Below are 24,736 nucleotides of genomic sequence, written 5' to 3' on the forward strand. Positions count from 1 at the left end.
ATAACAATTTTAAAGAAAGTACTTTCTGATTACATCACTGGTTTGATCAAGATTTGTTTGGTTAAGGGAATTTGAGTTAATATCACCTGACCTGAACTTCACAACTGATCCCAATAGGAGTTCCCTATTGTAGACTACACGGAAACACTAAAGCTAATAGGGGAAATCTATAAAATTGTTTTGACACTGACATCGGTGGATACATTTGGACTTACTGTTTCATATACATTTTATGATACCAACATTTAAACAAGAAAATGTTCATTCCACAAGGAAGAAATTTTCCAATGAATTTTATTATCACCCACAGCTTTAAAAATTAAGAGGAATTCTCTGAGAGTATATATAAAAAAGAAATTAAAGGCAAATATTTTGCTGTTAAGGATTTAAAAATAAAAACACAGTCTAAAAATTTCATTTCACTGTCTCATCATTTAAAATTATAGGAATATAGCAAATAACAACCAATGTCAGAGATTTAGGGTGACCACTTACAGTAGTTAGTGGCAAATCGGTAGCATCATGAAAAATTTCAATTCATTTAAAAAAATAGCTTTCATTTAAATAATAAAGTTTAGCTTTATCTCTGTATATAACTAGACTTCCTTTTGGTTTAGACAATTCCATTTTCTCCAACTGGGAGCTGTGTAGGATCAAGTCCTACTTTCTTCATTGATACAGCAATATCAAATAAATAGTCATAGCACTCACACCTGTAAAAGAAAAAGCGAAAAGAACCAGTGTTTATTGAAACAGAGTTTGCCAATCCTAAAGAATCACATTTCTCCTCTCTTGCAGTTAACTTTGCTTTGTTCCTAGTACATACTTTCTCTCAATTCTAGGCCAAAATCTTATTTTGCCCTCAACATTTTTAAAACATGGAAAGGAATCATATTAAGTCATGCAACCGTATTACATACTTCTCAGGAAATAAAAGAGAGTTTAAAATATATACTACCTACATAAATTTACTTTTTTCTTTTTTACTAGATGTCACTTTTTGAAATAAAACTTTTATAACTTGGGATCTGTGTCTCCTTGGTCTTTCTATCAACATTCCTGAGGCTTGCCAAAGAATAGCTGATCCAATAAATACTCCTTCATGAATGAATACAAAATAAAGATCAAGTATCTAGAAATAATGATAAACAATTTAAATTTAAACCAACTGACATACTTTGTTCTCTTTCACATTTAGTGGGTGGTAACTTGTTTCCCAAGTTCTTTGATTTACACTCACATGGTTTTGGCTTTCTCCCATGTTTCCCCCCACACATATACTCCATGACGTCTGACCAGTACTGCACAGGAGTCTGGGTATTCATTCATGGCATGAGCCATTCGATCTTTGAGGTCTTTCTCCTCAGGTGTATTCTCAATAATGGGTACCACTAAAATATCATCATATCTGTAAGACAAAACAAGCTATTTCTTCCATTAAAACAAATAAAGCATTAATATGTATACAATATGTAATTTTTTCAAGTAACCAGTGAGACATGCTCTTTACATCTGGAAAGCCACTCCAAATTATGAACAGGATGTTGCATGTTATTCAGTGTACCTTGTATAAACACCTCTATCAAAAGGTATCTTGGGAATGTGGCAGGCTTGGTCTAATCCTAAGTGGCAGAAATCTGTACAATATACCAATACCTAACAAAGAAATCAACAAGATCATACAAATGTTCCCTTGAAGCAGGGACAATCATAATATTTTAACAGGAAATGGCAAATGATATATTTCAGAATCAAAAGCATAGAAAATATTAAAAATTGAATTATATATTAAGAATTTCCCAATAATACAAAGTCACTGTATTTCATTTCTGCAGAATCCTAAAGTAGATAGGTAAATCAATAAACACAAGCATGGTTTGTGGTACTAGGACAGCAAGAACCTTCTAGAGATAACTATTAAAGATATGAACATTCTCATATCTGTAGCATTAAATTACATATATATTAATTTAAATTACATATATAATATATAGGTATGTAATATGTTTATAATATATAGGTGTATATATATAGTATATATACTATATGTGTATAATATATAGGTATGTATATATAGTTATATATAAATATGCATATATAGGTATGTATATATTATATATAGGTATATAATGTATAGACATATAGGTATATATATGTTATACACAGGTATGCATATTATACATATATAGGTGTATGTGTGTATATACATACAATATGTTTTAAGGTACTATTATGAGAGTCCAGAAGTTAAAAAAAAAGTAAAATCTTGATAAACTAAAAAGTTCTAGTAAGCTAAGGTTAACTATTATTAAGAAATGGTTCCAATAAATTTAGTGTAGCCTAAACGTACAATGTTTATGAAGTCTGCAGTGGTGTAACGTCCTAGGCCTTCACCTTTACTCACTACTGACTCACTGATTCATCTGGAACCATTTCCAGTCCTGCAAGCTCCGCTCATGGTAAGAGCCTTACACAGGTGTGCCACTTTTTACTGTTTACATCTTCTATGTTTAGATACACAAATACCTATCACTGTGTTGCAACTGCCTACAGTACTTTGTACAGTAACCTGCTCTGCAGGCTAGTAGCCTAGAAGTGATAGGCTATAATATAGACTAAGTGTGTAGTAGGCTAGTGTCTAGGTTTGTGTATGCACACTCTGATGTTCACACAGTGATGAAATCACTTAGTGACAACTTCACAGAACATATCCCCATCATGAAGTGACATGTGACTATATTTTAAAGTTGCTCTTTTCATAAAAGATAAAAAAAAATACAGTAGAGAATTTTAAACTCCATCCTTTCTTACCTCATCCAGCTTTCATTGCCCTTTTGAATAGACTCAGGATTCTCTTCTAATTCAGATAAAATAACACTGCCTCCTGAGCTGTGATAATGACTCTATTACTCATTTCCCAGCTAGGTCCAACAATATTGCAAAGGGCCAACATGCTTGGCCTCTCCACAAAATTGCAAAGGCTCTCTCTTATTTTCTGTTCCTCTACCTCTCCTTTTCCCTCTTTTCAGAGAAACTGATTCTTCTGACCTATTTTTATTTCTTCACCAAAACAATAAAATTCGTATGAAACTGACAACAACCATAAGCCTCTTCTTCAGCCCCAGATATCGAAGAAGCATGGGGCTCTACTTTCTTCAGTATGTACACTTCTCTTAATCTAAATATTTAACTTTTGTAAATAGGTGTTTCACAGTGCCGAGGAATGCTTTAAGAACACAATAAATATTAACTGAAATCAAATAAATTTCTCAGTGCACTAGTTTAAACATGTACATTCTATTACGTGCAGTAAGAATATGATATTGCAGTAAGAACACTTTAGTAAAACTGGTACCGTTTTCCTCTAAACAAGGCAAGGTAGAATCAAGCCCTTTAGGAAATTAAGGGTGAAGGTTCAGGAATGAGAATGTTAATAAACTCAAAAGAAATGCTTAGCTTGTCAATGAACACTGAGAACATGTTTCTTCATGCCATTATATTCTAGAATTATGAAGAATTACTATAATTTTGTGGGCTGGTGAATTTATTTAAACTCATCTAGAATGGTAATCTTCTACGCTTACTATCCATATGACCTTTCACATTGAAAAATTCTAAAAATATAGAGACCTACTTTAATTAAAAAACTTGCATAAACATGAAAATATTTCAGAAATACTAAATTAAATCGTCATGAAGTATAAACTTTAGTCACGGCTCACATTTTTGAAGACAAAGTGAAGGTGAAGAGATCTTTGGGTGCCTCAATATACGAACATAAATCTTTCCATCATGACAAAAATCTAAGCCAAGATTTTTTTCAGTTTATTTCTACAAACATTTCATTATTCATACTGCTAATAATTTACCACGGCTGGGGTAGGGGTGGGAGAGGAGGGAAGACATCCCATTTGTGTCACGAGAATAGACCTGGAAGTATAATACTAAATGGAGCATTATTTAACACAGATCCTGCGACATCTCATTATATGCATAAAATGATCAGTATTCTATTCATCGAAGAGAAGGAAGAATTCTTTTCAAATTATTTAAGAAAAAGAAAAAAATACCTATAATACCCTCCGGAAGTACATTTCTTTATTCCTTTTATCATCTCTTGATGTGTAATTTTAAACTCACGTCCTGGAAAGAGAAGCGTGGCCATCACAGCAGCTTTAGAGTGGGTATGAATCACTGCACCTGCTCCTGAAGGAGGAAGAAGAAAGCTGCCTGTTCAAGGAAGGCTGATTTACAGCTTTTAAAGAAAAAAGTCCATATAGTTATACATATATTTATATATGGTTATGGGATTTTTCCTGGCATGGAATAATAATTTGGTGGTGGGCAGGAGGTTAAGCGGAATAATGGCCCTTTCTCATAGGTTGATGTGAGAACTGAGTACATTTATGCCCTTCAAGTTCTTGCATATGGTAGGTATCTAAGAAATGTTAACTGAATAACAATGACCATTATTTAGAGGAACCTCCTCTGCAAATATTCTTTATGCTGAATATATTTTCTACATACCTCTCATTGTGTAAGCATTCATGAAAAGAGGAGTACACTGGCTTTTTTTTAGCTTCTTAGATGGTGAAGGTCCCCTTATGTCCTTTTCATTTATATCACAAACAAACATGTCTTCAGGCTATTTACAGAGGGAAAAAAAGAAGGCCATACAGTATCAATTAGAAATGCTCCTTTTCTTGTGTACATACACAAAAGAATTCAAGAAAGTATTTATAGTATACACACTTGTGTATATACTTAGTGTACATGTACATAGAGTGCTAATATATGTATATATTTAACTTACATTTTAAGTACATAATTACAGTTTCTCAAAATAATTTAGCAATTTTGAGAAATAAAGTGATTTCTACTTGTGAAAATATTCTCAAAAGTTTAATAAAAATCTCAAAAGTTTAAAGAATCTAAAGACAAAAAATGATATGGAAAATTACTATGTATGTAATGATGCTACTGCTGTCATTTCATCAATTTAGCTTCTCAACTTTGCCCTATAATTTCACAACTATATTTCAGAGAGCCTATATAAAGAAATTCCAAAGATGGGTGTTAAAAGGTTTTTCCTCACATTTTGTAAAATAAAAGCAAAATTTTAGAGTAAAATTTTCTAATCTTTGAGAAATTTAGCTGGTACTCAGAAAGGTTAATCTCAGTAAAGTATATTCTTCTTAAAGTTTAAGAAATTCTGTAGATCTACAGGCTTTTCTTTTTTAAAAAAAATTTTATTTTAGGTTCAGGGGTTTATGTGTGCAGGTTTGTTACATAGGTAAACTGCATGTTACAAGAGTCTGGTAAATAGATTATTTTGTCACCCATATAATCAGCATAATCATTGATAGCAGTTTTTCCATCCTCAACCTCCTCCCACTCTCCACCCTCAAGTAGGTCCCAGTGTCTACTGCTGCCTTCTTTGTGACCATGTTTACTCAGTGTTTAGCTCCCATCATAAGTGAGAATATGTGGTATTTGATTTTTCTGTTCCTACATTAATTCACTTAGAATAATGGTTTCCAGTTCCACTCATATTGTTGCAAAGGATGTGATCTTATCCTCTGTTATGGCTGCATACTATTCCATGGTATATATGTACCACATCGTCTTTACCCAGGTTACTGTTGATGGGTTATCTGATCCACAGGTTTTTCTTAGTAATGCATGTGTATTTCTGATTTGTAGCTTTCAGCTGTCAGTTTCTTAAAAAAAATATAAATGTTTTATTAACAAAGTAGCTTTTCTTTTTTCTTGTCTTAGAAGTTAAATAATTATGTGTTTACTTTAACTAGATTTGGGGTATTATTCCGGCATTAAAACAGAACAATACCTCTCAAAATTTAAAACAAAGTTTCATAACTTGAAATTAGAATAACTTTGGTATTATGAAATATGAATTTGGTTCATCTGAGACCATCAATCTGATTATGCCACCAGCCTGATAAAGATCATAGGCTGCAAAGTTATAATTGCTCTTTATTGTGATTTAAGATTGCACTGTTCACTTCTGCTTCCTATACGTTGAGTAAGATTTCAAAACATACCCTGGTTGTATGAAGGATAGATATCACTACCTTAAAAAAAATTTAATAATTACTGAACAAATGTTTGCTGATTATTCAAACTGTTATGATAAAATGAACATTTTCTCCTAAAATTAATTCCATTTCACAAAACAATAATTAAGAAGACAAGACACTGGGGTTAAAGACTCCATTTACTATACCTGAATACGTTCCTTTTGGACTCCTGAAGGAGCAATGTAGATTTCATTGCTGGCAATAAAAAAACATACAAATTGGTATTTATTTAACTTATTTCCTGCATCTGTACAAAGAAAAGTATTATCTTTGCAGTCTAATCACGCATGTTCTTTATAAATCAAGCAATACAGCTAGTTGCTTCATTTAATTATGGATTTTGGCTATACAAAAAGAAAGCCAAACTACATCAATGCCTTTGTAGTGCTGGTGGCATAGTAAAATATTAGTTGTTGCTTTTGTCTTCCCCGTTTTCACATGTATTTATTCTTTTTACAGTGCAAAGTTGGTGGTAACCAGGCTTTATCCAGTTACGGGAATAAAAAATCTGAAAACTTAAGTCTTTAGCATCTTTAAACATGAATAAGCAGAGTTTAACCTATGTGAAATAGTTATTCTAAAATCCAACCTGGAAAACATGCTCAATATAAGCGTATTTATGTCATGCAAAGAATCAGGTTTGATTTATCGTTTGGAATGCTCTTACTAAACCATGAAGTTCAGAGACCTCTGCTGGACAGGTTCTTAAATTACAGCATTAACACTGCGCTACGTTTTGGATAGAATCTCATGCTTCCTATTTGAAAAGCATACATATCTTGGAAAATATTTAGTAATAAAGCAAAAACAACTACAAAGAGTTCAAAATATGAGAATGGCTACATGTGACGATCTCTCTGTTACAGGATGTTGTACTAAGGGAGATGCTATAGCCTACCATTTACCACAGGTGCTCTCAAATTTGATTTGGAAATGAATTTCAAATCTTCTCTAAATTCTCTTCACCCTCAACAATAACTAAATGTCCCTTGGCTCACGTATCAGGCTTTTTTCTCTTCTCGTTGGATATCTTTGATAACTTACGAGTTTCAACTGCTGCCGGAGTATTAACGAGCTGCCGCATATATGCAAACCAAGAAAATGCCAGTACCTGCATGCTCGCTTCTGCTAGTAAGTCACAGACAGAGGACATTGAACAAATATCAAACATTTCATAGTGCAAAGGAGGATGATGGCCTATATATCAAGCTGCTGAAGTTCAAGTTACTAATAAAGCTGTAGACTTGGAACTGATAAAAATGTAAGGTGAAATCAAAGTTTCTTTAAGGTTCCATTGATAAAGTCTAGAAAACAAATGTCAGATAACGTTAGTGGAAATCCAATGCACTGTAAGCTGCATGTAAGCATCTGCTTTCATGAAGTAGCTACTGTTTCCGAGTTCTGCTACGTAAGGATAACATAAAGGGACATTCCTCTGGAACCAGTGAGAATGGGTTGGGATCATACCATTAACTAGAGCTCTTTATGAATACCAGTGATCCAAATCTTGTGTCCTTGTGTAACATGGTTCACTCACCTCCATATGTAAGTGGACTTGTGGGTCTTCTTATGTGGGGAGAAATTTATGCAGTCCTGGGAATAGACTCAAATAAAATACAAAATGGTCTGCTGGTAAGTTAATAAAACCCATCTATAAAGCAGGAAAACCAAGAGTATTCTGTTTATTCAAGTGACTTGGTATGCTGAGTCTGTTTTAGTTACTGTCTTTGTAAAATGGAAATTAATTTAGACTTTGATGAACTTTGGGTAATTAAAAGATTAGCCAAACATGTTTTAGAAAAATATATTTACAACTACAAAGAAAAAGATATCTGGATAAAAATATAAAGATGACAGAGCTTTTCAGGATAGAAACACACCAAATATTAAAGTGAAATATCTACTTGGTGCTTTAAGCCACAAACAGAAAGCATTTTGAATTTCAAGTTACTAAATTTTGTAATAAACTTCTCTGTACTCCTGCTTTTTCACTGTGGTAAGCAAGGGTCAAACCCCAAGAGGTCAAAATACATCTATATTCAGTCACTTCTATTTTTATTTACCTTCTGGTCATTTAAAAAATAATTTAAATCTTACAGTGCCTCAATTATTTTGTCTACAATATGGGTTAATTGTAGTCCTAATCCTATGCAACAGGATCAGTCTCTCTGACACCTGTCAATATTACTCTGTGAAAACAGGAAATTATGTATTTGGTTGTTTTCTTTTTTTTTACAGAGAGAGTTTCACTCTTGTTGCCCAGGCTGGAGTACAATGTCATGATCTCAGCTCACTGCAACCTCTGCCTCCCAAGTTCAAGCAATTCTGCCTCAGCCTCCCGAGTGGCTGGGATTAAAGGCATGCACCACCATGCCCAGCTAATTTTGTATTTTTAATAGAGACAGGGTTTCTCCATGTTGGTCAGGTTGGTCTTGAACTGTCAACCTCAGGTGATCCATCTGCCTTAGCATCCCTGTATGCTGGGATTATCAGTGTGGGCCACTGCACCCAGCAGATATTACAGATTTGAATAATAGGGACCCAACCTAAACACAGTGGCTATTGAGTATCCTGGAATTGCCTTGATTAATATTATTTTCTGGGTCCTTTATTTCCTTCTTCTGACTTAATTTTTGGTACCACACACTTGTAGCGTAAGCTGAAATACTCCAGCCAAATCTTGGAATAAGTAAATCATTTTATGTTCCCAAAAAGCTTGTTGTCTGTATTATTCTGGAAACATAATTTATTAAGTTTGCACTTTATTCCAAATTCATTTGCCCCAAGCATAAAAGAGCCACACTTTCACTAACAACATGAGAATAATATTGCTCATAACGCTAGTGATTTATTATGTCATTTAAATATTAGGGTAAAAATCAACATTTTTACAAAACTTTCATTTTAGTATGTAAAGCACAAATTTAATAAGATTCCAAATACAGTGCCATAGGACTGTGGCTCTTTCCATCCATGACCTCCACACTCATTAAGGACTAAGGATAAAGCATTTCACATATATGATGAATCTTTCCTATAAACTGATTGTAGTGCTATAAGAGCCATTTCATTTAAAAGATGTGTCAATGAGTGGTTTATATGGCCACATACAATGGCAGTACATGGATTAGTAAAATTCTACTAGAAAGAACAGTCCTTTATGTCTTTTTGATAAAAAGAAAAAAAAATCATCTTGAGTCCTGCATTCACCTATTTTTAACTTTGTTGGGTTTTTAGAGAGCCAGTTGGAAATGGTTATTTTAGCTTATTTGGTAGAAAGCTTTATTTTGTACATACACAAACTATTTCTGAACATGCAAATAAAAAGCAGTTAACTAAAGGCAGCATTTAGAATATGATTTACTATAAATAATAGAGTTGGGAAACCAAATTGCTGGGACTCAACTTCTAAATGGATAAGTGAAACCAAGAATAAATGTTGTTATCATAGGGTTTGCTGTGAACAGGCCAACTTGAAAGTTTTAGCAAAATAATGTGAAAGTTTGCGCAATGCTGTATTTACACATTAGCAACTAGGATGATGGTAAGAGAGGAGGCACAGATGGATTTATTGATCTACCATGTGGAACATAATCTTACTAGACTGAGAGCATACTTATATCCCTAACTGCTGATAGTTGTTAACAGAGGCGCTTCTTGTCATTTCCCAATGTTCAATGAATATTTCCCAATGTTCAATGAATATTTCATGAGTTTTAAATTAACTCATTAATTTAAAGCAGGTAAATTTATAATGGCATCATCTTGTGGTATGTCATAGAATCCCTTGTGGTATGTCATAGAATCCCTTGTGGTCAAAATGACTTATATCCCTAACTGTGCTAATTGTTAACAGAGGCCTCTCTTGTCATTTCCCAATCTTCAATGAAAATTTCATGCATTAACTCAGTAATTTAAAGCAGATAAAATTATAATGGCATCATCTTGTGGTATGCCATAGAATTCCTTTTGTTCAGAATGTTCTGATTATATTTTACATTCCATTCCTTAATATGCATTGCAGCCTCCTTGGGAGCATGACTATATTTATTGGCATATAAATATTTTACTAATCCAATTCTGTTAAAGAAAGTGAATTAGAATAAAGAAATAAATCAATATCACTCAATTTAACACACAACCTCCAGACAATAATATTCCTAACATATTTTAGGAGGGAAAATAGATTAATCCTATATCAGAAATCCTTGAATGAGGTTCTATAATCTTAATTTCATTGATAGCAAGTTACTTCTTACTAACACTAATACTTTATTTCTTCATCTTCTTGAATAAATGACACTAAAGAAATACAATGAGCAATTGAATACTATTTATCCTTTCGGCTTCAAATTAAGTCCAGTACATTTTGTTTTGTCCACTAAGGAATACACATTAGCAGGTACTATATTCATTAATGATACCAGTGCTTAGAAAGCATATTGCCTTTCTTTTGGTTCAATAAAAAATAATTACCAGGATTTTTAATGATTAGTCATCTGTATTTAAGTGATTTTAAAATATGTATCTGGAAGGCCCAGCCAGGTGGATTGCTTGAGCTCAGGAGTTCAAGACCAGCCCATGCAACATAGGGAAACCCAGTCTGCGAAAAAAAAAAAAAAAAAAAAAAAAAAAGAAAAAAAAGAAACAGAAAAAATTAGCCAGGTGTGGTGGTGCACACCTGTAGTCCCAGCTATGCAGGAGCCTGAGGTGGGAGGATTGTGTAAGCCTGGGAAGTCAAGGCTACAGTGAGCCATGATGGTATCACTACACTCCAGCCTGGGCGACAGAGCGAGACTCTGTTTCAAAAAAAAAAAATTACTTGAACTTTTGAAACAAATCCTATCTACCTAGAGAGGATCCTCCAGAATCTCAGGCACATGAGCACAGTTGGCAGCATGTTATTTAACGCTGGTACTCCAAAAACTGAGGACTAAATTACTGTGATTTGAAATTTTGGTTCTTCAATCTTTAGGTATTTGTTGTATCTGCAGCTTTTGTACATTGCTTCCATTCAGTTATATAAATGTCCACTTGTCCATTTGGAAACAAAATATCTTCAGTATTACATAAAACTGATCAACAGTTGTTCTTTGGATGTAACACACTGGACTTGCTGTGGTCTACTCAAACGGAGAGTTCCCAGTAATAACGGCTGCCAGAAACTTACCCATGCTTCAAGCTAATTCCTCCTCCAGTCCCAGTGACCCAGCCCAAATGGTAAAACTGTTTGCAAAGTTCTGGGATCAGGTATCTTGGATGCTCCTTGTCCTTAAAAAGAAGGCAATGATTTTTAAAACAGACGTCATTTTATCAAGTAACTATTCCAACTGGTGTTTCTAGTAAGAAGCTAATTTCAGAAAGTTTAAGAAAATATACTATAGAAAGAGTAGAGTGAGGGAAAAAAATATTACAAACATATTTTGTTTTTAATGTTTAGAAAGTGGATCTTCTATATTATTTGGCAACCTGGGATTATTCAGCATAGGGTCATATAGTCTAACATTAAGGAACAAGCTGCAAAAACAAGGTGAGGAAATGGCCAGTATACACTACAAAGCATCAGCTGAAATGGCTGAAAGAAAACAGAATCTCATGCTGAAGGAACAGTCTGCCTAGAACATTTATCTACATAAAACACCTTATTTAATTAAGGCTTGATGACGTATACATGAGATATCATGACAGTTATATGTTCAACACATACTCTGTGTATTGGTTCAGTTGTATTTTTACTCCACAAAAGTCCTATCTTTTTCCCATAATGATTTTAGTTTCTCTTATTGCAAAAGCAGTATATACTCTTTATAAAAAATAAAGTGAAGCAAATTACAAAAAACATTGAGAAATGATCTTAATTAATACTTGCTGAACCCGTTCTACGAAGATATGTGTTTATGAGTGTATGTATGTGTGTGTATATAGACAGATAAGTATCAAGTCTTATTTTTATAAGTCCAATGATCTTCTTTAGAAAAAAAAATCTACACCATTTTCTCCTGCTTTTTTGTGGTTTAAATTAATGAAAACAAAAACAATGAAGAAGAAATACAATGAATTACATTTTGGGCAGGATGACATACAATTCTTACCTTGAAAGTAAGTACAAATGCTGAATAAATTATTTTTAAAAATATTTCAGCGGGGCGCGGTGGCTCACACCTGTAATCCCAGCACTTTGGAAGGTTGAGGCGGGTGGATCACAAGGTCAAAAGATCGAGACCATCCTGGCCAACATGGTGAAACTCCATCTCTACTAAAAATACAAAAATTAGCTGGGCATGGTGGCGTGCGCCTGTAGTCCCAGCTACTCGGGAGGCTGAGGCAGGAGAATTGGTTGAATCTGGGAGGCGGAAGTTGCAGAGAGCCGAGATCGTGCCACTGCACTCCAGCCAGCCTGGCAACAGAGCGAGACTCTGCCTTAAAAAAATTTTTTTTTCAAAATAAGTTGTTGAGCTGGCAAGAAAGTAAGGCTTCACAGGGGCCATAAAAACAAATGAGACTTGGGAGAGAAATGAGCTCCACAGCCAGAAGATTCCTGAAATATTTCAAAACTCTAGTGACCTTGAGCTTCAATTCTGATAGCCATGTAAGACACTAGAACCACGAGATAAAACCCAGGGTCTGATCAATTCGAGGGAATCTAATGAAAAATCCCACATACACTGGGGATCCTAATGAGGTCTACCTTCAAGGTAAGAGTGAGCAAAACAAGATTCACTGTGGAGAATCACAGAAAAGCATGCCTTTATTGATCCTGTCACTGGGAAAAGGGGGAAAAACATCTTTGAGTTCAAAGAGGGATAATTATTTAACAGATAGAATTCTCAGCTACTTAACTGGACACTGAAATTGTAGTGTTTCCCCCAGATTCACTGCTAATGTTCTACTTACTTTAAGTATTACAAATGATGATTGATAGAGTAACCTTCAAAATATAAAATGAAAAACATGAGATCCTAGGAATTTCTAAAAGTTCTGATTCAACTTAGTCTTGGAGTTAGCCAACTTAAAGGCGATCCACATTACTTGATTCATTACTTATATAACTTTGGGTGTCAATTTACTTATCCATACAGTGAAAATGCTGTGAGGATTAAAATGGGATAAAATGGACATAATGCAATCAGCACACTAACTGACACAGTCAATGTTAGTTTCCTTCTCATTTTAAAGAACTGAAAATTCTTGAAATAGCAAAACTATTATAGGCGTTATTACGAAATCATTTTAGGCAGATAGAGTAAGGAGTCCTTGGTAAGGTTTTTTTTTTTTTTTCTTTTACTAAAGCAGCTCCAAAAACATTTCTTTTCTAGCAGAAAAGCTTCTTGAAGGGCCAGGCTGGCAAGCTTTGATATGCAAATACCGGCCAGCAGAAAGTGAGTCTGTCCAATATGGCGATTCCCACCCTCTTTTCCTTGTCACCACATGTGCCAAGCATCATGGCTGCCCCAGGTATCTCCACATGTGCAGAACATCATGGTGGCCTGCATTTGAATATTAAAAGGCTAGGGTGGGAAGACTAGCTTTTTTTGTGGGCTCCATGAATGACATACCTGGTCAAACCAATCCCCTGGGCCCTATGCAAATCAAACACCACCTCCCCCAGCCTTCTAATACAAAGGATGGTTTTCTGCTGCACTCAGGATTTTTGCTCTCTGCTTGGAGCCCCCCTCCCTCTGTCTTTTCTTCTTTCCTATGAAACTCTCTGCTCCTTAAAACCATTCCACGTGTGTCTGTGTCGTTTATCTAAATTGGTGCGAGACAAAGGACCCCGTTGTTCCTCCAGTCGTCAGAGCCTATCATTCTGGTGCGTTGGCCTGCAATCCGAGGTACAATATTCATCAGAGTGGTGAGTATAAGAGCAGGCTTACAGTCTGTTCTATTATTCCTAGGTGCTCTTGGCCTCTATTTTAGAATCAAATCAATCAACAGGCATCCTTCAGTGGTTAAAAATACGCTTATCATGGGCGCCGTTCTTTATTATTATTATTTTTTTTATTGCATTTTAGGTTTGGGGGTACATGTGAAGAACATGCAAGACTGTTGCATAGGTACACACATGGCAGTGTGGTTTTCTGCCTTCCGTCCCCTTGCCGTTCTAAAGCCTCAGATGTTAGGCTTGTTGGTGAGAACAAGAACCCCCCAATACCCACAGGACATTGGGAATGTTGGCCATATTTTGAATCAGTTTCCTTTCATGGGGAAACCTTACCATCGTGTGAAGAAGAGGAAAGTTCTGAGGCAACTGAGAATTTTTGGCCAGGGCACACTGGTGTTATCCAAAGGCCTCTGGATAGGATACAAAACTTTCCTTCTTTTTCTATGCGCAGTCTCTTACTCTCTCTGTTGAAATTTAGTAACGAGGAGTTTAGCCCAGGAATGCTGTTGAAATATTCTAGGAACAGAGGGTTCCTCTCCCTGCCACCCATAGTTAGTCAGTCTCTCTCTCTCTCTCTCTGCCCTTGGTCTGGAGAGTGCATGGCATTTCCAGGTCTCTCTACCCCTTAGATGGCAAACAGATAGTATTTCTAAACCAACACTGCCACCTAGTGGAAATAGAAATCCTCTTCATGAGGTACTTTTTTTTTCTTTTACACGAACACTGCAGCTTCCTTTTTGCACCACTAGAAATCAGGCTCTAAGCCTCTTCTGTGAACAGGAAAACTTTGCTTTCAACAGTTAGGAATTACTTCTGTGGCCAAATTTTAGCCTCTATACTGTCCCATCAGCAGGAAAATGGCTATTTGGTTCCTATATTCCTTTAAGCTACCTATTCTGTCTCCAATTAAGATAGTACTTAACTAGTAAGGGGATTTTAAGTACAGAAGGTAACCAGAACCATTTTTCTAAGGGTGAACGCTTTAGCACGGGCCATAATAGCAGGATAAAGAGTTCAATCTAGCACGCCCCCTCCATTAAAGAGGACTTGCCTAATTACATAGTTTTTCTTGAGATTCATATTTTTTAGGGAGGCACAGGTCACACAAGTCTAGGAGGTCGAAGGGAAATAAGAAGACTAGGGCCGCCTGGGGAAGCGTGACTAGGCCCAAAAGTCTAGTTCCTCTGGTGCTATGGCTTGGAGGGTCACACCTACAGTCATGGGTGGCACATTTAACAGAGGTGGTGGGACCCAGGAACCAGGAGGGAAAATAGTTGGGGGATACCCCCACTATTTTCTTCTCAACCCTGGGTCACATACAGAAAGGAAGGAGACTAAAAGGACACTTTTATTCTCACTTTTCTTTCTAGATGGGTAAAAGATCATCTTCAGCATGCACTCCCCTGGAGTGGATTTTAAAGCACAGGGACTGCTTCAACCCTGAGAGTTTGAAGAAAAAGTGCCTCATAGCCTATTGCACAAGGGCATGGCCTTCTTAACATCTTGGGGACAGACAGACCTGGCCTGCTGGGGGTAGCCTTGATTTCACTATTACCCAACAGTTAGCTCTTTTCTGCAGACAGAGGGCAAATGGACTGAGGTCCCCTATGTATAGACTTTCTTTGCCCTGTAAGACAATCCAGACCTTTACAAAGTTTTCACAATCGACCCAGTTCTTTTAGCAGCCATGGCAGGCAAGCCCACAGGGAATAGTCCCCCAGAGCTAAAGCAGGTTCCAGTGGAGCAATCTGAGACAGCTATTGAATGTCCCAACCCTTCTGGTCCCCCTCCAATTGTACCATCAGCCTCTCCAGCTCCACCATCTCCAGTACATCCTACTCTCCCCACTTCACTCTTACCTCTGCAGGAAATGCTTGATGGGAATGGTGCCATAAAGGTTCAAATTCCCTTCTCATTACAGGACCTTAAACAAATAAAGGGAGACTCAGGCTGATTTTCTGGCAATCCAGATAGGTATATAGAAATTTTCCAAAATTTAACTCAGGTATTTGACCTCACATGGAGGGATGTTATATTGCTGCTAAGTCAGACTCTCACTGCAGCTAAAAAGCAGGCAGTTCTCCAGGCAGTAGAAAAATACGGAGATGAGCAACATGCTTCCTATAGAAGACCAAGGAGAAAAAGAGGAGATAGGGAAGTTGAGGAAGAAGTAGAAACTCCATTCCCACTAGGAAGGAAAGTAGTGCTGGTAGACAACCCTCACTGGAACCCCAATAACTCAGGAGATGAATGGAAAAGGGGGTACTTTTTAAGGTGTTTATTAGAAGGCCCATGGAAAACCAGGGCCAAACCTCTCAATTATTCTAAACTGTCCATGATAGACCAAAGACCAGCCAGGAATCCCACAGCCTTTATGGAAAGGCTGAGAGAGGCACTAATAAAACACACCTGTTTATCCCTAGATTCAGTTGAGTGACAGTTATTCTCAAGGACAAGTTTATTACTTGTCCTTGAGAGAATAAGCAGTATCAGCAGCTCCCAATATTAAAAGGAAACTATAGAAGCAAGCTACAGGATCAGATAGTACCCTAGAAAACCTCCGGAGAAAGCCACTTCAGTCTTTTACAATAGGGATCAGGAGGAGGCCCAGGAAAAGGAAACACAAGAAAGGAATAGAGGCTCTGGTAGCAGTGGTACAAGCTTGCAAAGTCCAGGATCCCCAAGGTGCATCTACTAGCTGTTATTGATGTGGCAAGTCAGGGCGTTTTAAGAAAGAATATCCAGGCAAGACAAAGCCACCTTGACCCTGTCCAGCCTGTGGCAGAGACCACTGGAGACAGATCTGCCCCCAGAAACGGAGGTCACTGGGTTCAGAACTAGTCTCGCAGATGGTCCAGCAGGACTGATGGGTCCTGGGGCTCAAACCCCTGGCTCCAGCAACTCAGACTGCTATTACAGCACGGGAACCCTGGATGATTCTGGAAATCAAAGGTAGGAAGGAAGGAAGGTAGATCTTCTGGATACTGGAGTCAGTCTCCGTCTTCTCCTCTCTAATCCAGGCCTCCCCTCTTCTGTGGTATGACTGTAAAAGGCATCTCAGGAAAAACTCTAACCTGGTATTTTTCTCAACCTCTTAGCGGCAGATGTGGGGACCTACTATTTACACATGTCTTTTTAATCATGGTTGAAGTCCCATTCCTTTATTAGGTAGAGATATCCTAGCTTGCATTGGGGCCAGCATCCTTGCAGCCCCGGGACAAACTCTTTGTCTCCCACTGACGGAAGCGAACATTAAACCACAAGTGTGGGCAACTCAAGGAAGAAACGGTGGAGCTATAACCACTAGGCCAGTCCAGATCTATCTTAAGGATCCCACTTATGTTCCTAACCAGAGATAGTATCCCCTGAACTCAGAGGCTAGGAAAGGGCTAGAAGCCATTATTAATAACCTAAAGATACAGGGCCTCCTCAAACCCTTTACTAGCCTCTGCAACACCCCAATATTAGGAGTGAGAAATCCAATGGGGAATGGAGACTAGTTCAGAAGCTTCGCCTCATTAACGAAACTCTCATTCCAATCCATCCAGTGGTATCTAATCCCTACACCCTGTTAACTCAAATACCTGAGGGAATAAGTGGTTTACAGTCCTAGATTTAAAGGATGTCTTGTCTCTGCATACCATTACATCCTGACTCTCAATATCTATTTGCCTTTGAAGATCTCTCTGGCCAAACTGCCCAGTTAACGTGGATTTTGATATAGTCCTCATTTGTTTGGGCAGGCACCGTCACAAGACGTCTCTGAGTTCTCTTATCCTCAAGTTAGGGTCTTACATTATGTTGATGACAATCTGCTCTGTGCCCCAAATGAGGAAGCTTCTCAGGAAGGCACTGAAGCTCTTCTCGACTTCTTAGCTGATAGAGGACATAGGTTTCAAAACCCAAGGTCCAGCTCTGCAAAAGCTCAGTGAAGTACCTAGGTTTAGTACTGCCCAAGGAGACCAGAGCATTAGGGAAGAAAGGATTAAGCCTATTTCCTCCTTCCCCTACCCCTAAGCCCTCAAGCAACGAAGAGGATTCTGGGGCTACAGGATTTTGTAAACTATGGATACCTGGGTATGGTGAAATAGCCCATCTGTTACATAACTTCATAAAAGACACTCTGGGAGCCCTCATCTTTTAACCTGGGAACCTGAAGCTCAAAAGGCCTTCACCCAGCTAAAACAGGCCTTGCTCAAGGCACCAGCCCTCAGCCGTCCTGTAGGGAAGGCCTTCAATCTGTTTGTATCAGAAAGGAAGGGAATGGCCCTGGGAGTTTTAACACAGGCCCGAGGACCAGCTCAATAGCCAGTGGGTTACCTAAGTAAGGAAGCTGATTTGGTGGCTAAAGGATGGCCAGCAAGTCTCCTAGCCATTGCCTCAGTGTTTCTACTGGTTCCAGAAGCCTCCAAAGTAACTCTGGGAAATGATTTAATTGTTTCTACCCAACATACAGTGGCAGGACTACTGCACTCTAGGAAGGAACCTTTGGCTAACAGACAGCTGACTCCTTAAATATCAGGCCCTGCTGTTAGAAAGTTCTAACACCCAATTAAAGACTTGTTCTCGTCTAAATCTAGTCACCTTCTTCCCAGAGGAAACTGGGGAACCTGAGCATGACTATGAACAAGTCATAGTATAGACTATGCAGCCACGAAGATATCAGAGAAACTTCCCTAGAGAACCCAGACCGGACCCTCTTCACAGATGGCAGCTCTTTTGTAGAACAAGAGTCCGTAAGGCAGCATATGCAGTAGTCACACTCTAAATGAGGTACTAAAAGTGCATCTCCCTCCAGGCACAAGTGCTTAATTAGCTGAGCTAATAGCTCTTACAAAAGCAATCGAATTAAGCAAAGATAACTTTTTTTTTTTTTGAAACGGAGTCTCGCTAAGACTATAGGTGCCCGCCACCATGCCTGGCTAATTTTTGTATTTTTAGTAGAGATGGAGTTTCACCAAGTTGGCCAGGTGTTCTTTATCTCTTGACCTTGTGATCTGCCCACCTTGGCCCCCCAAACTGCTGAGATTACAGGTGTGAGCCACCACATCTGGCCCTGAATAGCTAACAATTACACTGACTCCAAGTATGGTTTCCTGGTTCTCCATGCTCATGCTGTCATTTGGAAGGAAAGGCATTTTCAAACTACCAATGGACCTCCTATAAAATATCACCAGGAAATTAACAGGTTATTGTCTTCAGTTCCCTTCCACAAGCAATAGCAGTGACGCATTGTAAAGGACATCAAAAGGGAACAGCTAGGCAGCCAAAGGATATAGATTAGCTGATCAGGCAGCTAAATACACTTCACACCCCTCTAATCTGGGAAGGCTCCGCAAGAGAAATTAAACTTCAGTACTCCCCTACAGAAATAGAATGGACCACTTCTTGAGGGTATACGTTTCAGTCCACAGGATGGCTATAGTCAGAGGCAAAACTCCACTTGCCAGCCTCCAGCCAATGGAAAGTCCTTAAAATCCTTCACCAAGCGTTTCACTTGGGAAAGGATAAAAGTTAACCAATGTGCCCAGATATTGTTTTCAGAAGAGGGCTTACTAAAAACAGTCAAGTAAGTTGTTAAGCAAGGCTTGCTTAACAAGCAAAACTTGTGAAGTCTGTCTTAAAAATAATCCCCTGAACAGGTGATTCCTTCCTCCTCAAACCCAAAGAATAGGAAATTATTCAGGGGAAGATTGGCAAATAGACTTCACCCACATGTCAAAGACAACGGGCATTCAATATCAGCTGGTATGGATAGATACCTTCACTAACTGGGTAGAACCATTTCCATGCAGAACAGAAAGAGCCTCTGAGGTACTAAAAACATTAGTTAATGAAATAATTCCCAGCGTTGGTCTACCTAAGTACCTTCAAAGTGACAACGGGCCCTCGTTTAAGGCAGCTGTCACACAAGGGGTCTCAAAAGCACTAGGCATAGAATATCCTCTCCATTGTGCTTGGAGACCCCAATTCTTAAGGAAGGTAGAGAAAACTAATGATATTATCAACAGATACCTCAGAAAATTATCCCAAGAAACTCACCTTCCTTGGGTCACTCTTCTTCCCATGGCCTTGCTATAAATAAGAAATACTGCTTCAAAATTAGGTCATAGACCTTTTGAGATACTGTATGGATGGCCTTTCATTACCAATGATTTTCTATTAGATCGGGAAACCTCTGAGCTAGTTAAGCATGTAAACCTCTCTGGCTCACTTCCAGCACAACTAGCAAAAGCCCAACCCCAGGAAATTGGACTACCTCTATCCACCCAGGAGATTGGGTACTGGTAAAGGCTCTCCCTTCTCTCTCTCCCTCCCTCAGCCCAAGCTGGGAAGGACCTTAACTGTTCTTCTTTCAAGCCCCTTGGCAATAAAAGTTGGCAGGAATCAACTCCTGGATATACTATATTTGAGTCAAAGCCTGGAGAGCCAAGGGAGCAACCCCTGACAGCCCACAGGAACGTCCTAAACATCAGTGTAAAAAAAACAGGAGGTCTTAAGCTGAAAATGACAAAAGACAAGTAACTGAATGAGAACTACTCATCTTAGTCTCACCCCCACCTCAGCAAATACTTTTTGTTGTCTCTACCTCTCCTTTTGAGATTTGTCGCCAAGTATTATAACTTCTTTTTGATGAAGATTATTGACTACGCCACCCTTGGGGGAATTGCTTTACTCACTCTACTATTTGCAGTAGGGCTACATACTATACACTTCAGGGTGGAATATCGGACAGAGAATCTCAATTACTGTAGCATTTTGCTTAATTATTATCCTCATAGCAGGAATAACAGTTACTAAAAGGAACTAAACATAAGCGTTTTACTAACCCTCAGTCCATAATACATCACACCCTTTAGCTCCTGCAGTATCTGCCATGGCCCATTTGTACAAGACTAATTGTTGGGTCTGTCCTAAGTGGTTTGCTCAGCCCAATGACACTAAGGAAACTTCCAGTGACCCAGAACTCACCGTCTTAGGATTCCCTTTACTGGCTTTACCTTTAACCCTTAAAGACCTATCAGGCATAAATTGGACATGGTATGGGAGCACTTTCAACTAGGTAACTAACTCCTCTCAGGAGACACTCTGCTCCCAGTGCCAGGGAAAACTCTTCTCCCAGTGTCAAAGAACACCCTCCTCAAAGATAAGCTTCACATCCTCAGGCTGGGAAAATTCAACAAGTAATAGCAAATGCCTCCCTCTGCTTTAAAAGCAGTGGGGAAGGGCCATATGTGGGAGATCTCAGATATTGTAACATCACACCTGTAAGTGCTAATAGTTCAAAGATTTGGGGAGGAGAGTGCACCAAAGGTGATCTAAAAGGATCAGAAGCCCTAGTGGAGGGCTTTCAGAATCTAGTCTCTCATTCTGGTTGGAAGTCCCAATGGAAATGGCAGGCTCTAAGTAACCACCTTGACTATATTGTAAAGAATAACACATGGGCCTTTCTGAACATGTCCCCTCATTAGATTCCAAACCCTTGTATGATGTTTGCTAATAGTAGTGGCTTACAGATCTCTGGGCAAACTGGAGACACCTGGACTAAGAGCCCTTGCCACAGGATCATCTGAAATATTGACCAGGGCATATTATGTCTCTAATTTTTTGAAACTCCATTTGTCAGGTGGACCTTTCTCACTCAGCATGTCAAATCCCAAACGACATTGTAAATATCCTAAATATGGATATCCTCAATATGGATATCCTCATCCCAAGAATGCCTCTATTATATGTAAAGAAGGAAAACTTTTAAGATATGAGAAAAAATCTGTCCATGTCTCTCACAAGCCACAATTTAGAACTATGCCTTCAAGGAACAGGACTAATTTTTCTTTTCTTTTCTTTCTTTCTTTTTTTTTTTGTGGCTCCTGGATACACTTAATCCCCCCAAGGCATTGGGAGGGAACTTGTACTACAGCAGCAGTAGCTCCTGACTTATTATTTTTAAATTCTACCAAGATGGCAGCATCATCTGGGGTCATCCCTAACTCAGGCTCTTTTCTATAGACTACACTATCTTGAATACGCTGGACAAAGAGACCTATCATTTCTATGCCCTCATATGGAGATTTAAGTGAAAGGGCAGACTGGGGAGGACATGCACATCCCATCTTAGAAAAACCATGGATGGGAAATTCTATAAGCCAGACTCTAGCCTGGTTTATGGAGATCCCTCTCCCTGAAAGATCTTAGTATTTCTATTATGATGCAATGAGGGTGAAAGGTAACTGTAGGTGCCATAGAGGCACAATAGCAATCTATAGATTTTCTCTGTCACCTCAGTAGTAGAGCAGAATAGACGGGCCTTAGACGTCCTTACAGCTGAAGTAGGACGTACCTGTGCACTTTTAAATGAAACATGATGCTTCTGGATTGCCACCTCTAGTAAAGTAGAGGAAAATCTACTGGTACTTAAAGATCAAATCAAAAATCATTGACAGGCTACGAGAACACGCAAGCTTTAGCCCCAAGAGGCTACAATTCCTCTTTAATGAATTCCAGTCTTCTTTATAGAATTGGTTAGCTACTTTATTAAGGCCCCTCTTGCTTATATGTCTTGTAGTAATATTTGGACCTTGAATACTCAATACTATAACTCAAATTGTTTCTTCTCATCTAGAAGCAATCAAACCAAATGGTGCTCCCAAACTGAACCACACATGGACATGCCATTCTTCCAAGGACCCTTAGATTGACCCCTGGAGGAGCCCTAGCCTTGATGCCCCTTTTCAGCAGGAAGTAGCCAGAAAGAGTCCTCACCCTAAACTCCCTAACAGCAGCTGGAGTGACATTTCCTCAGAAAGGGAATATTATAGAAATTATTTAGGAAAAATTATGTTGGTATTTCACATATCTGTCCTTAAGAAATCTAGTCCAAATTACCTATGTGTGTATAATTTGCTATTTCCTTGTTTACGTATGTGATATTTTAATTACATCTTAAAATACAGCTAATGGGAAGACTCCTGCAGTTTTCCAACCCTTAAAACCACCAATTTGCACAGCAAATTGCAAATATGATTGAAAATGGTCTTTTATTACAGGTCTCCCTCTTCTCTTTTGTCTTTTCCAGTGCTGAGGTATTACCGCAATTACCCAGCTTCAAGGTACAGTAATAACAATGACAAGGCAGCTGCTGTCAATAAATTTTCAATCATTGAGACCCATGAAATTAAAACTTCAAAGAAAATTATCACTTAGCAGGCACCAACAGAGACATACTTAGTGAAAATGAAGTCATTTAAACTGTCCAGAAGAAAGTAACTACCAGAACATGTATTTTAACAAGAATTGACAAGAAGGAAAGGTTTAGTTAGGATCTAGCTCTCGCTTGAATGTCAATATTACTTTCCTATTATTGCTAGATCTGGTTTTCAATTATAATAATAATTTTGAAATATGTATCTAAAGATTGATTACAAGAAACTATAGTAGAGGTTCTATAGTGAGGAGAAAACATTTAACAGCATTTTGTACATATCAACATCATTAAAGTCTAACAAGTTTTGATTTGGCACTTTATTTTTCCAGTTTTTTCAATCTAATTATTTTAAGGAAGTCAGCCTGGCTTGTCTCTGAGAGATACCTACTCACAGCCAACGTTGGCTCTAATCCACTGCCCCCAGTGCCCATCTTTTCTTTCAACTTAAGCAAATATAGGCATTCATTCCTCAGATACAGGTTTTCCTGGGAGAGTCTTACACAAGTAAAAAAACATGCATCAAAGCTATTACTTAACTTATCAATAAATGGGGAAACTAGTAAGATGTTACAACTGATTCAAAAGAGAATTTAAAATATAAATATATAAATAATGAAGAATCCTGACTTAGCAAAATTGGGCAATATCCACAGGTTAACAATAAAATGAATCTCCATTGAACACAACTTGCATTTCCATTTCCATGAACAATAACCACCTGCATAACTGTCAGGATTCCTCAATTGAGAGTTGTGAAACAGCATAATAACTCCAAGACAGTCAGTAAATAATCTTTTTATTTGTTTCAAAGTCTTTCACTTATTTTCCTGACACTGGCCTCAGAACGGGACTGAATGGAGGCACAGTAAAGATGTGTCATACCTTCTGTCCTTGGTCTTTACTTTGTTCTGCACATTTGCTGCACTTGCTTCTCTGTGCATATTGGTTTTTACTTGAATGCCCCAGCTCTCCCTTCTATCTTCATCATACTTAAAAACCCTCCTCCTCCTCCTCGTCAGACAAGTGTTGACAAGAAATCAGAAGACATGGAGCCTGTTTTCAGCTTTGACCCCCAGTAGCTGTGTGCCCTAAGGCAAGTCAGTGATATTTTCTGGGCATTAGTATCCTTATATTAATAATCTGGATCAGTGATCTCCACACTTCTAAATTTCAACACCAGTAGTTTGTTCTATGTTGGTATTTCTATCATCTGTCTTAATGAAGGACGGTGGGAGTATAAACTGGGTAGGTGAAAAGGAGAAAGGGCATTTCAGTCAGAGAGAATGCTCAGTAGTTGGAAGAGGCTGAGTCTAAGCCTCCCTTTTACCTCCATCCTCCAGAACCTAATGCTATGCACAGGGCTTTGGCCTATATTTTACAGATGACTGAAAACCACTGAGGAGTTTGAAACATCAGATACGCGTTAAGAGTCTGTTTCTGAAACACTTGCACAGTGGCAGCAAAGAAAAGAGGCCGAAAGGCAGTGGCCAAGAAGGCAAAAGCCAAGAAGAGGAAGGAGGCTGCTGAAAGAGTTTAGGAAGGAAACTGGAA

General features: G+C 38.0%; 1 protein-coding gene across 4 annotated transcripts in view; it reads right to left on the reverse strand.

The window, feature by feature from the left end:
* Window positions 1–277: 277 nt before the first annotated feature.
* APIP (APAF1 interacting protein) overlaps window positions 278–24,736 on the reverse strand; it is a 32,050-nt gene continuing 7,591 nt past the window's right edge. For 2 of the 4 annotated variants that reach the window (XM_003919985.4, XM_074401298.1), the window contains exons 2-7: window positions 11,269–11,369; window positions 6,245–6,293; window positions 4,528–4,645; window positions 4,071–4,206; window positions 1,241–1,408; window positions 278–713 (exon numbers count right to left, since the gene is read on the reverse strand). In XM_003919985.4, coding sequence (XP_003920034.1) covers window positions 614–713; window positions 1,241–1,408; window positions 4,071–4,206; window positions 4,528–4,645; window positions 6,245–6,293; window positions 11,269–11,369 — 672 coding nt within the window. In that variant the 3' untranslated portion in view covers window positions 278–613. Of the gene's footprint in view, window positions 714–1,240; window positions 1,409–4,070; window positions 4,207–4,527; window positions 4,646–6,244; window positions 6,294–7,635; window positions 7,703–11,268; window positions 11,370–15,839; window positions 15,905–24,736 lie in introns of those variants that run through there. The other 2 variants (XM_039470776.2, XM_074401299.1) reach the window with 2 other exon arrangements.

This window comes from Saimiri boliviensis, chromosome 6 (assembly GCF_048565385.1).
Source record: "Saimiri boliviensis isolate mSaiBol1 chromosome 6, mSaiBol1.pri, whole genome shotgun sequence".
Classification (NCBI taxonomy): domain Eukaryota; kingdom Metazoa; phylum Chordata; class Mammalia; order Primates; family Cebidae; genus Saimiri; species Saimiri boliviensis.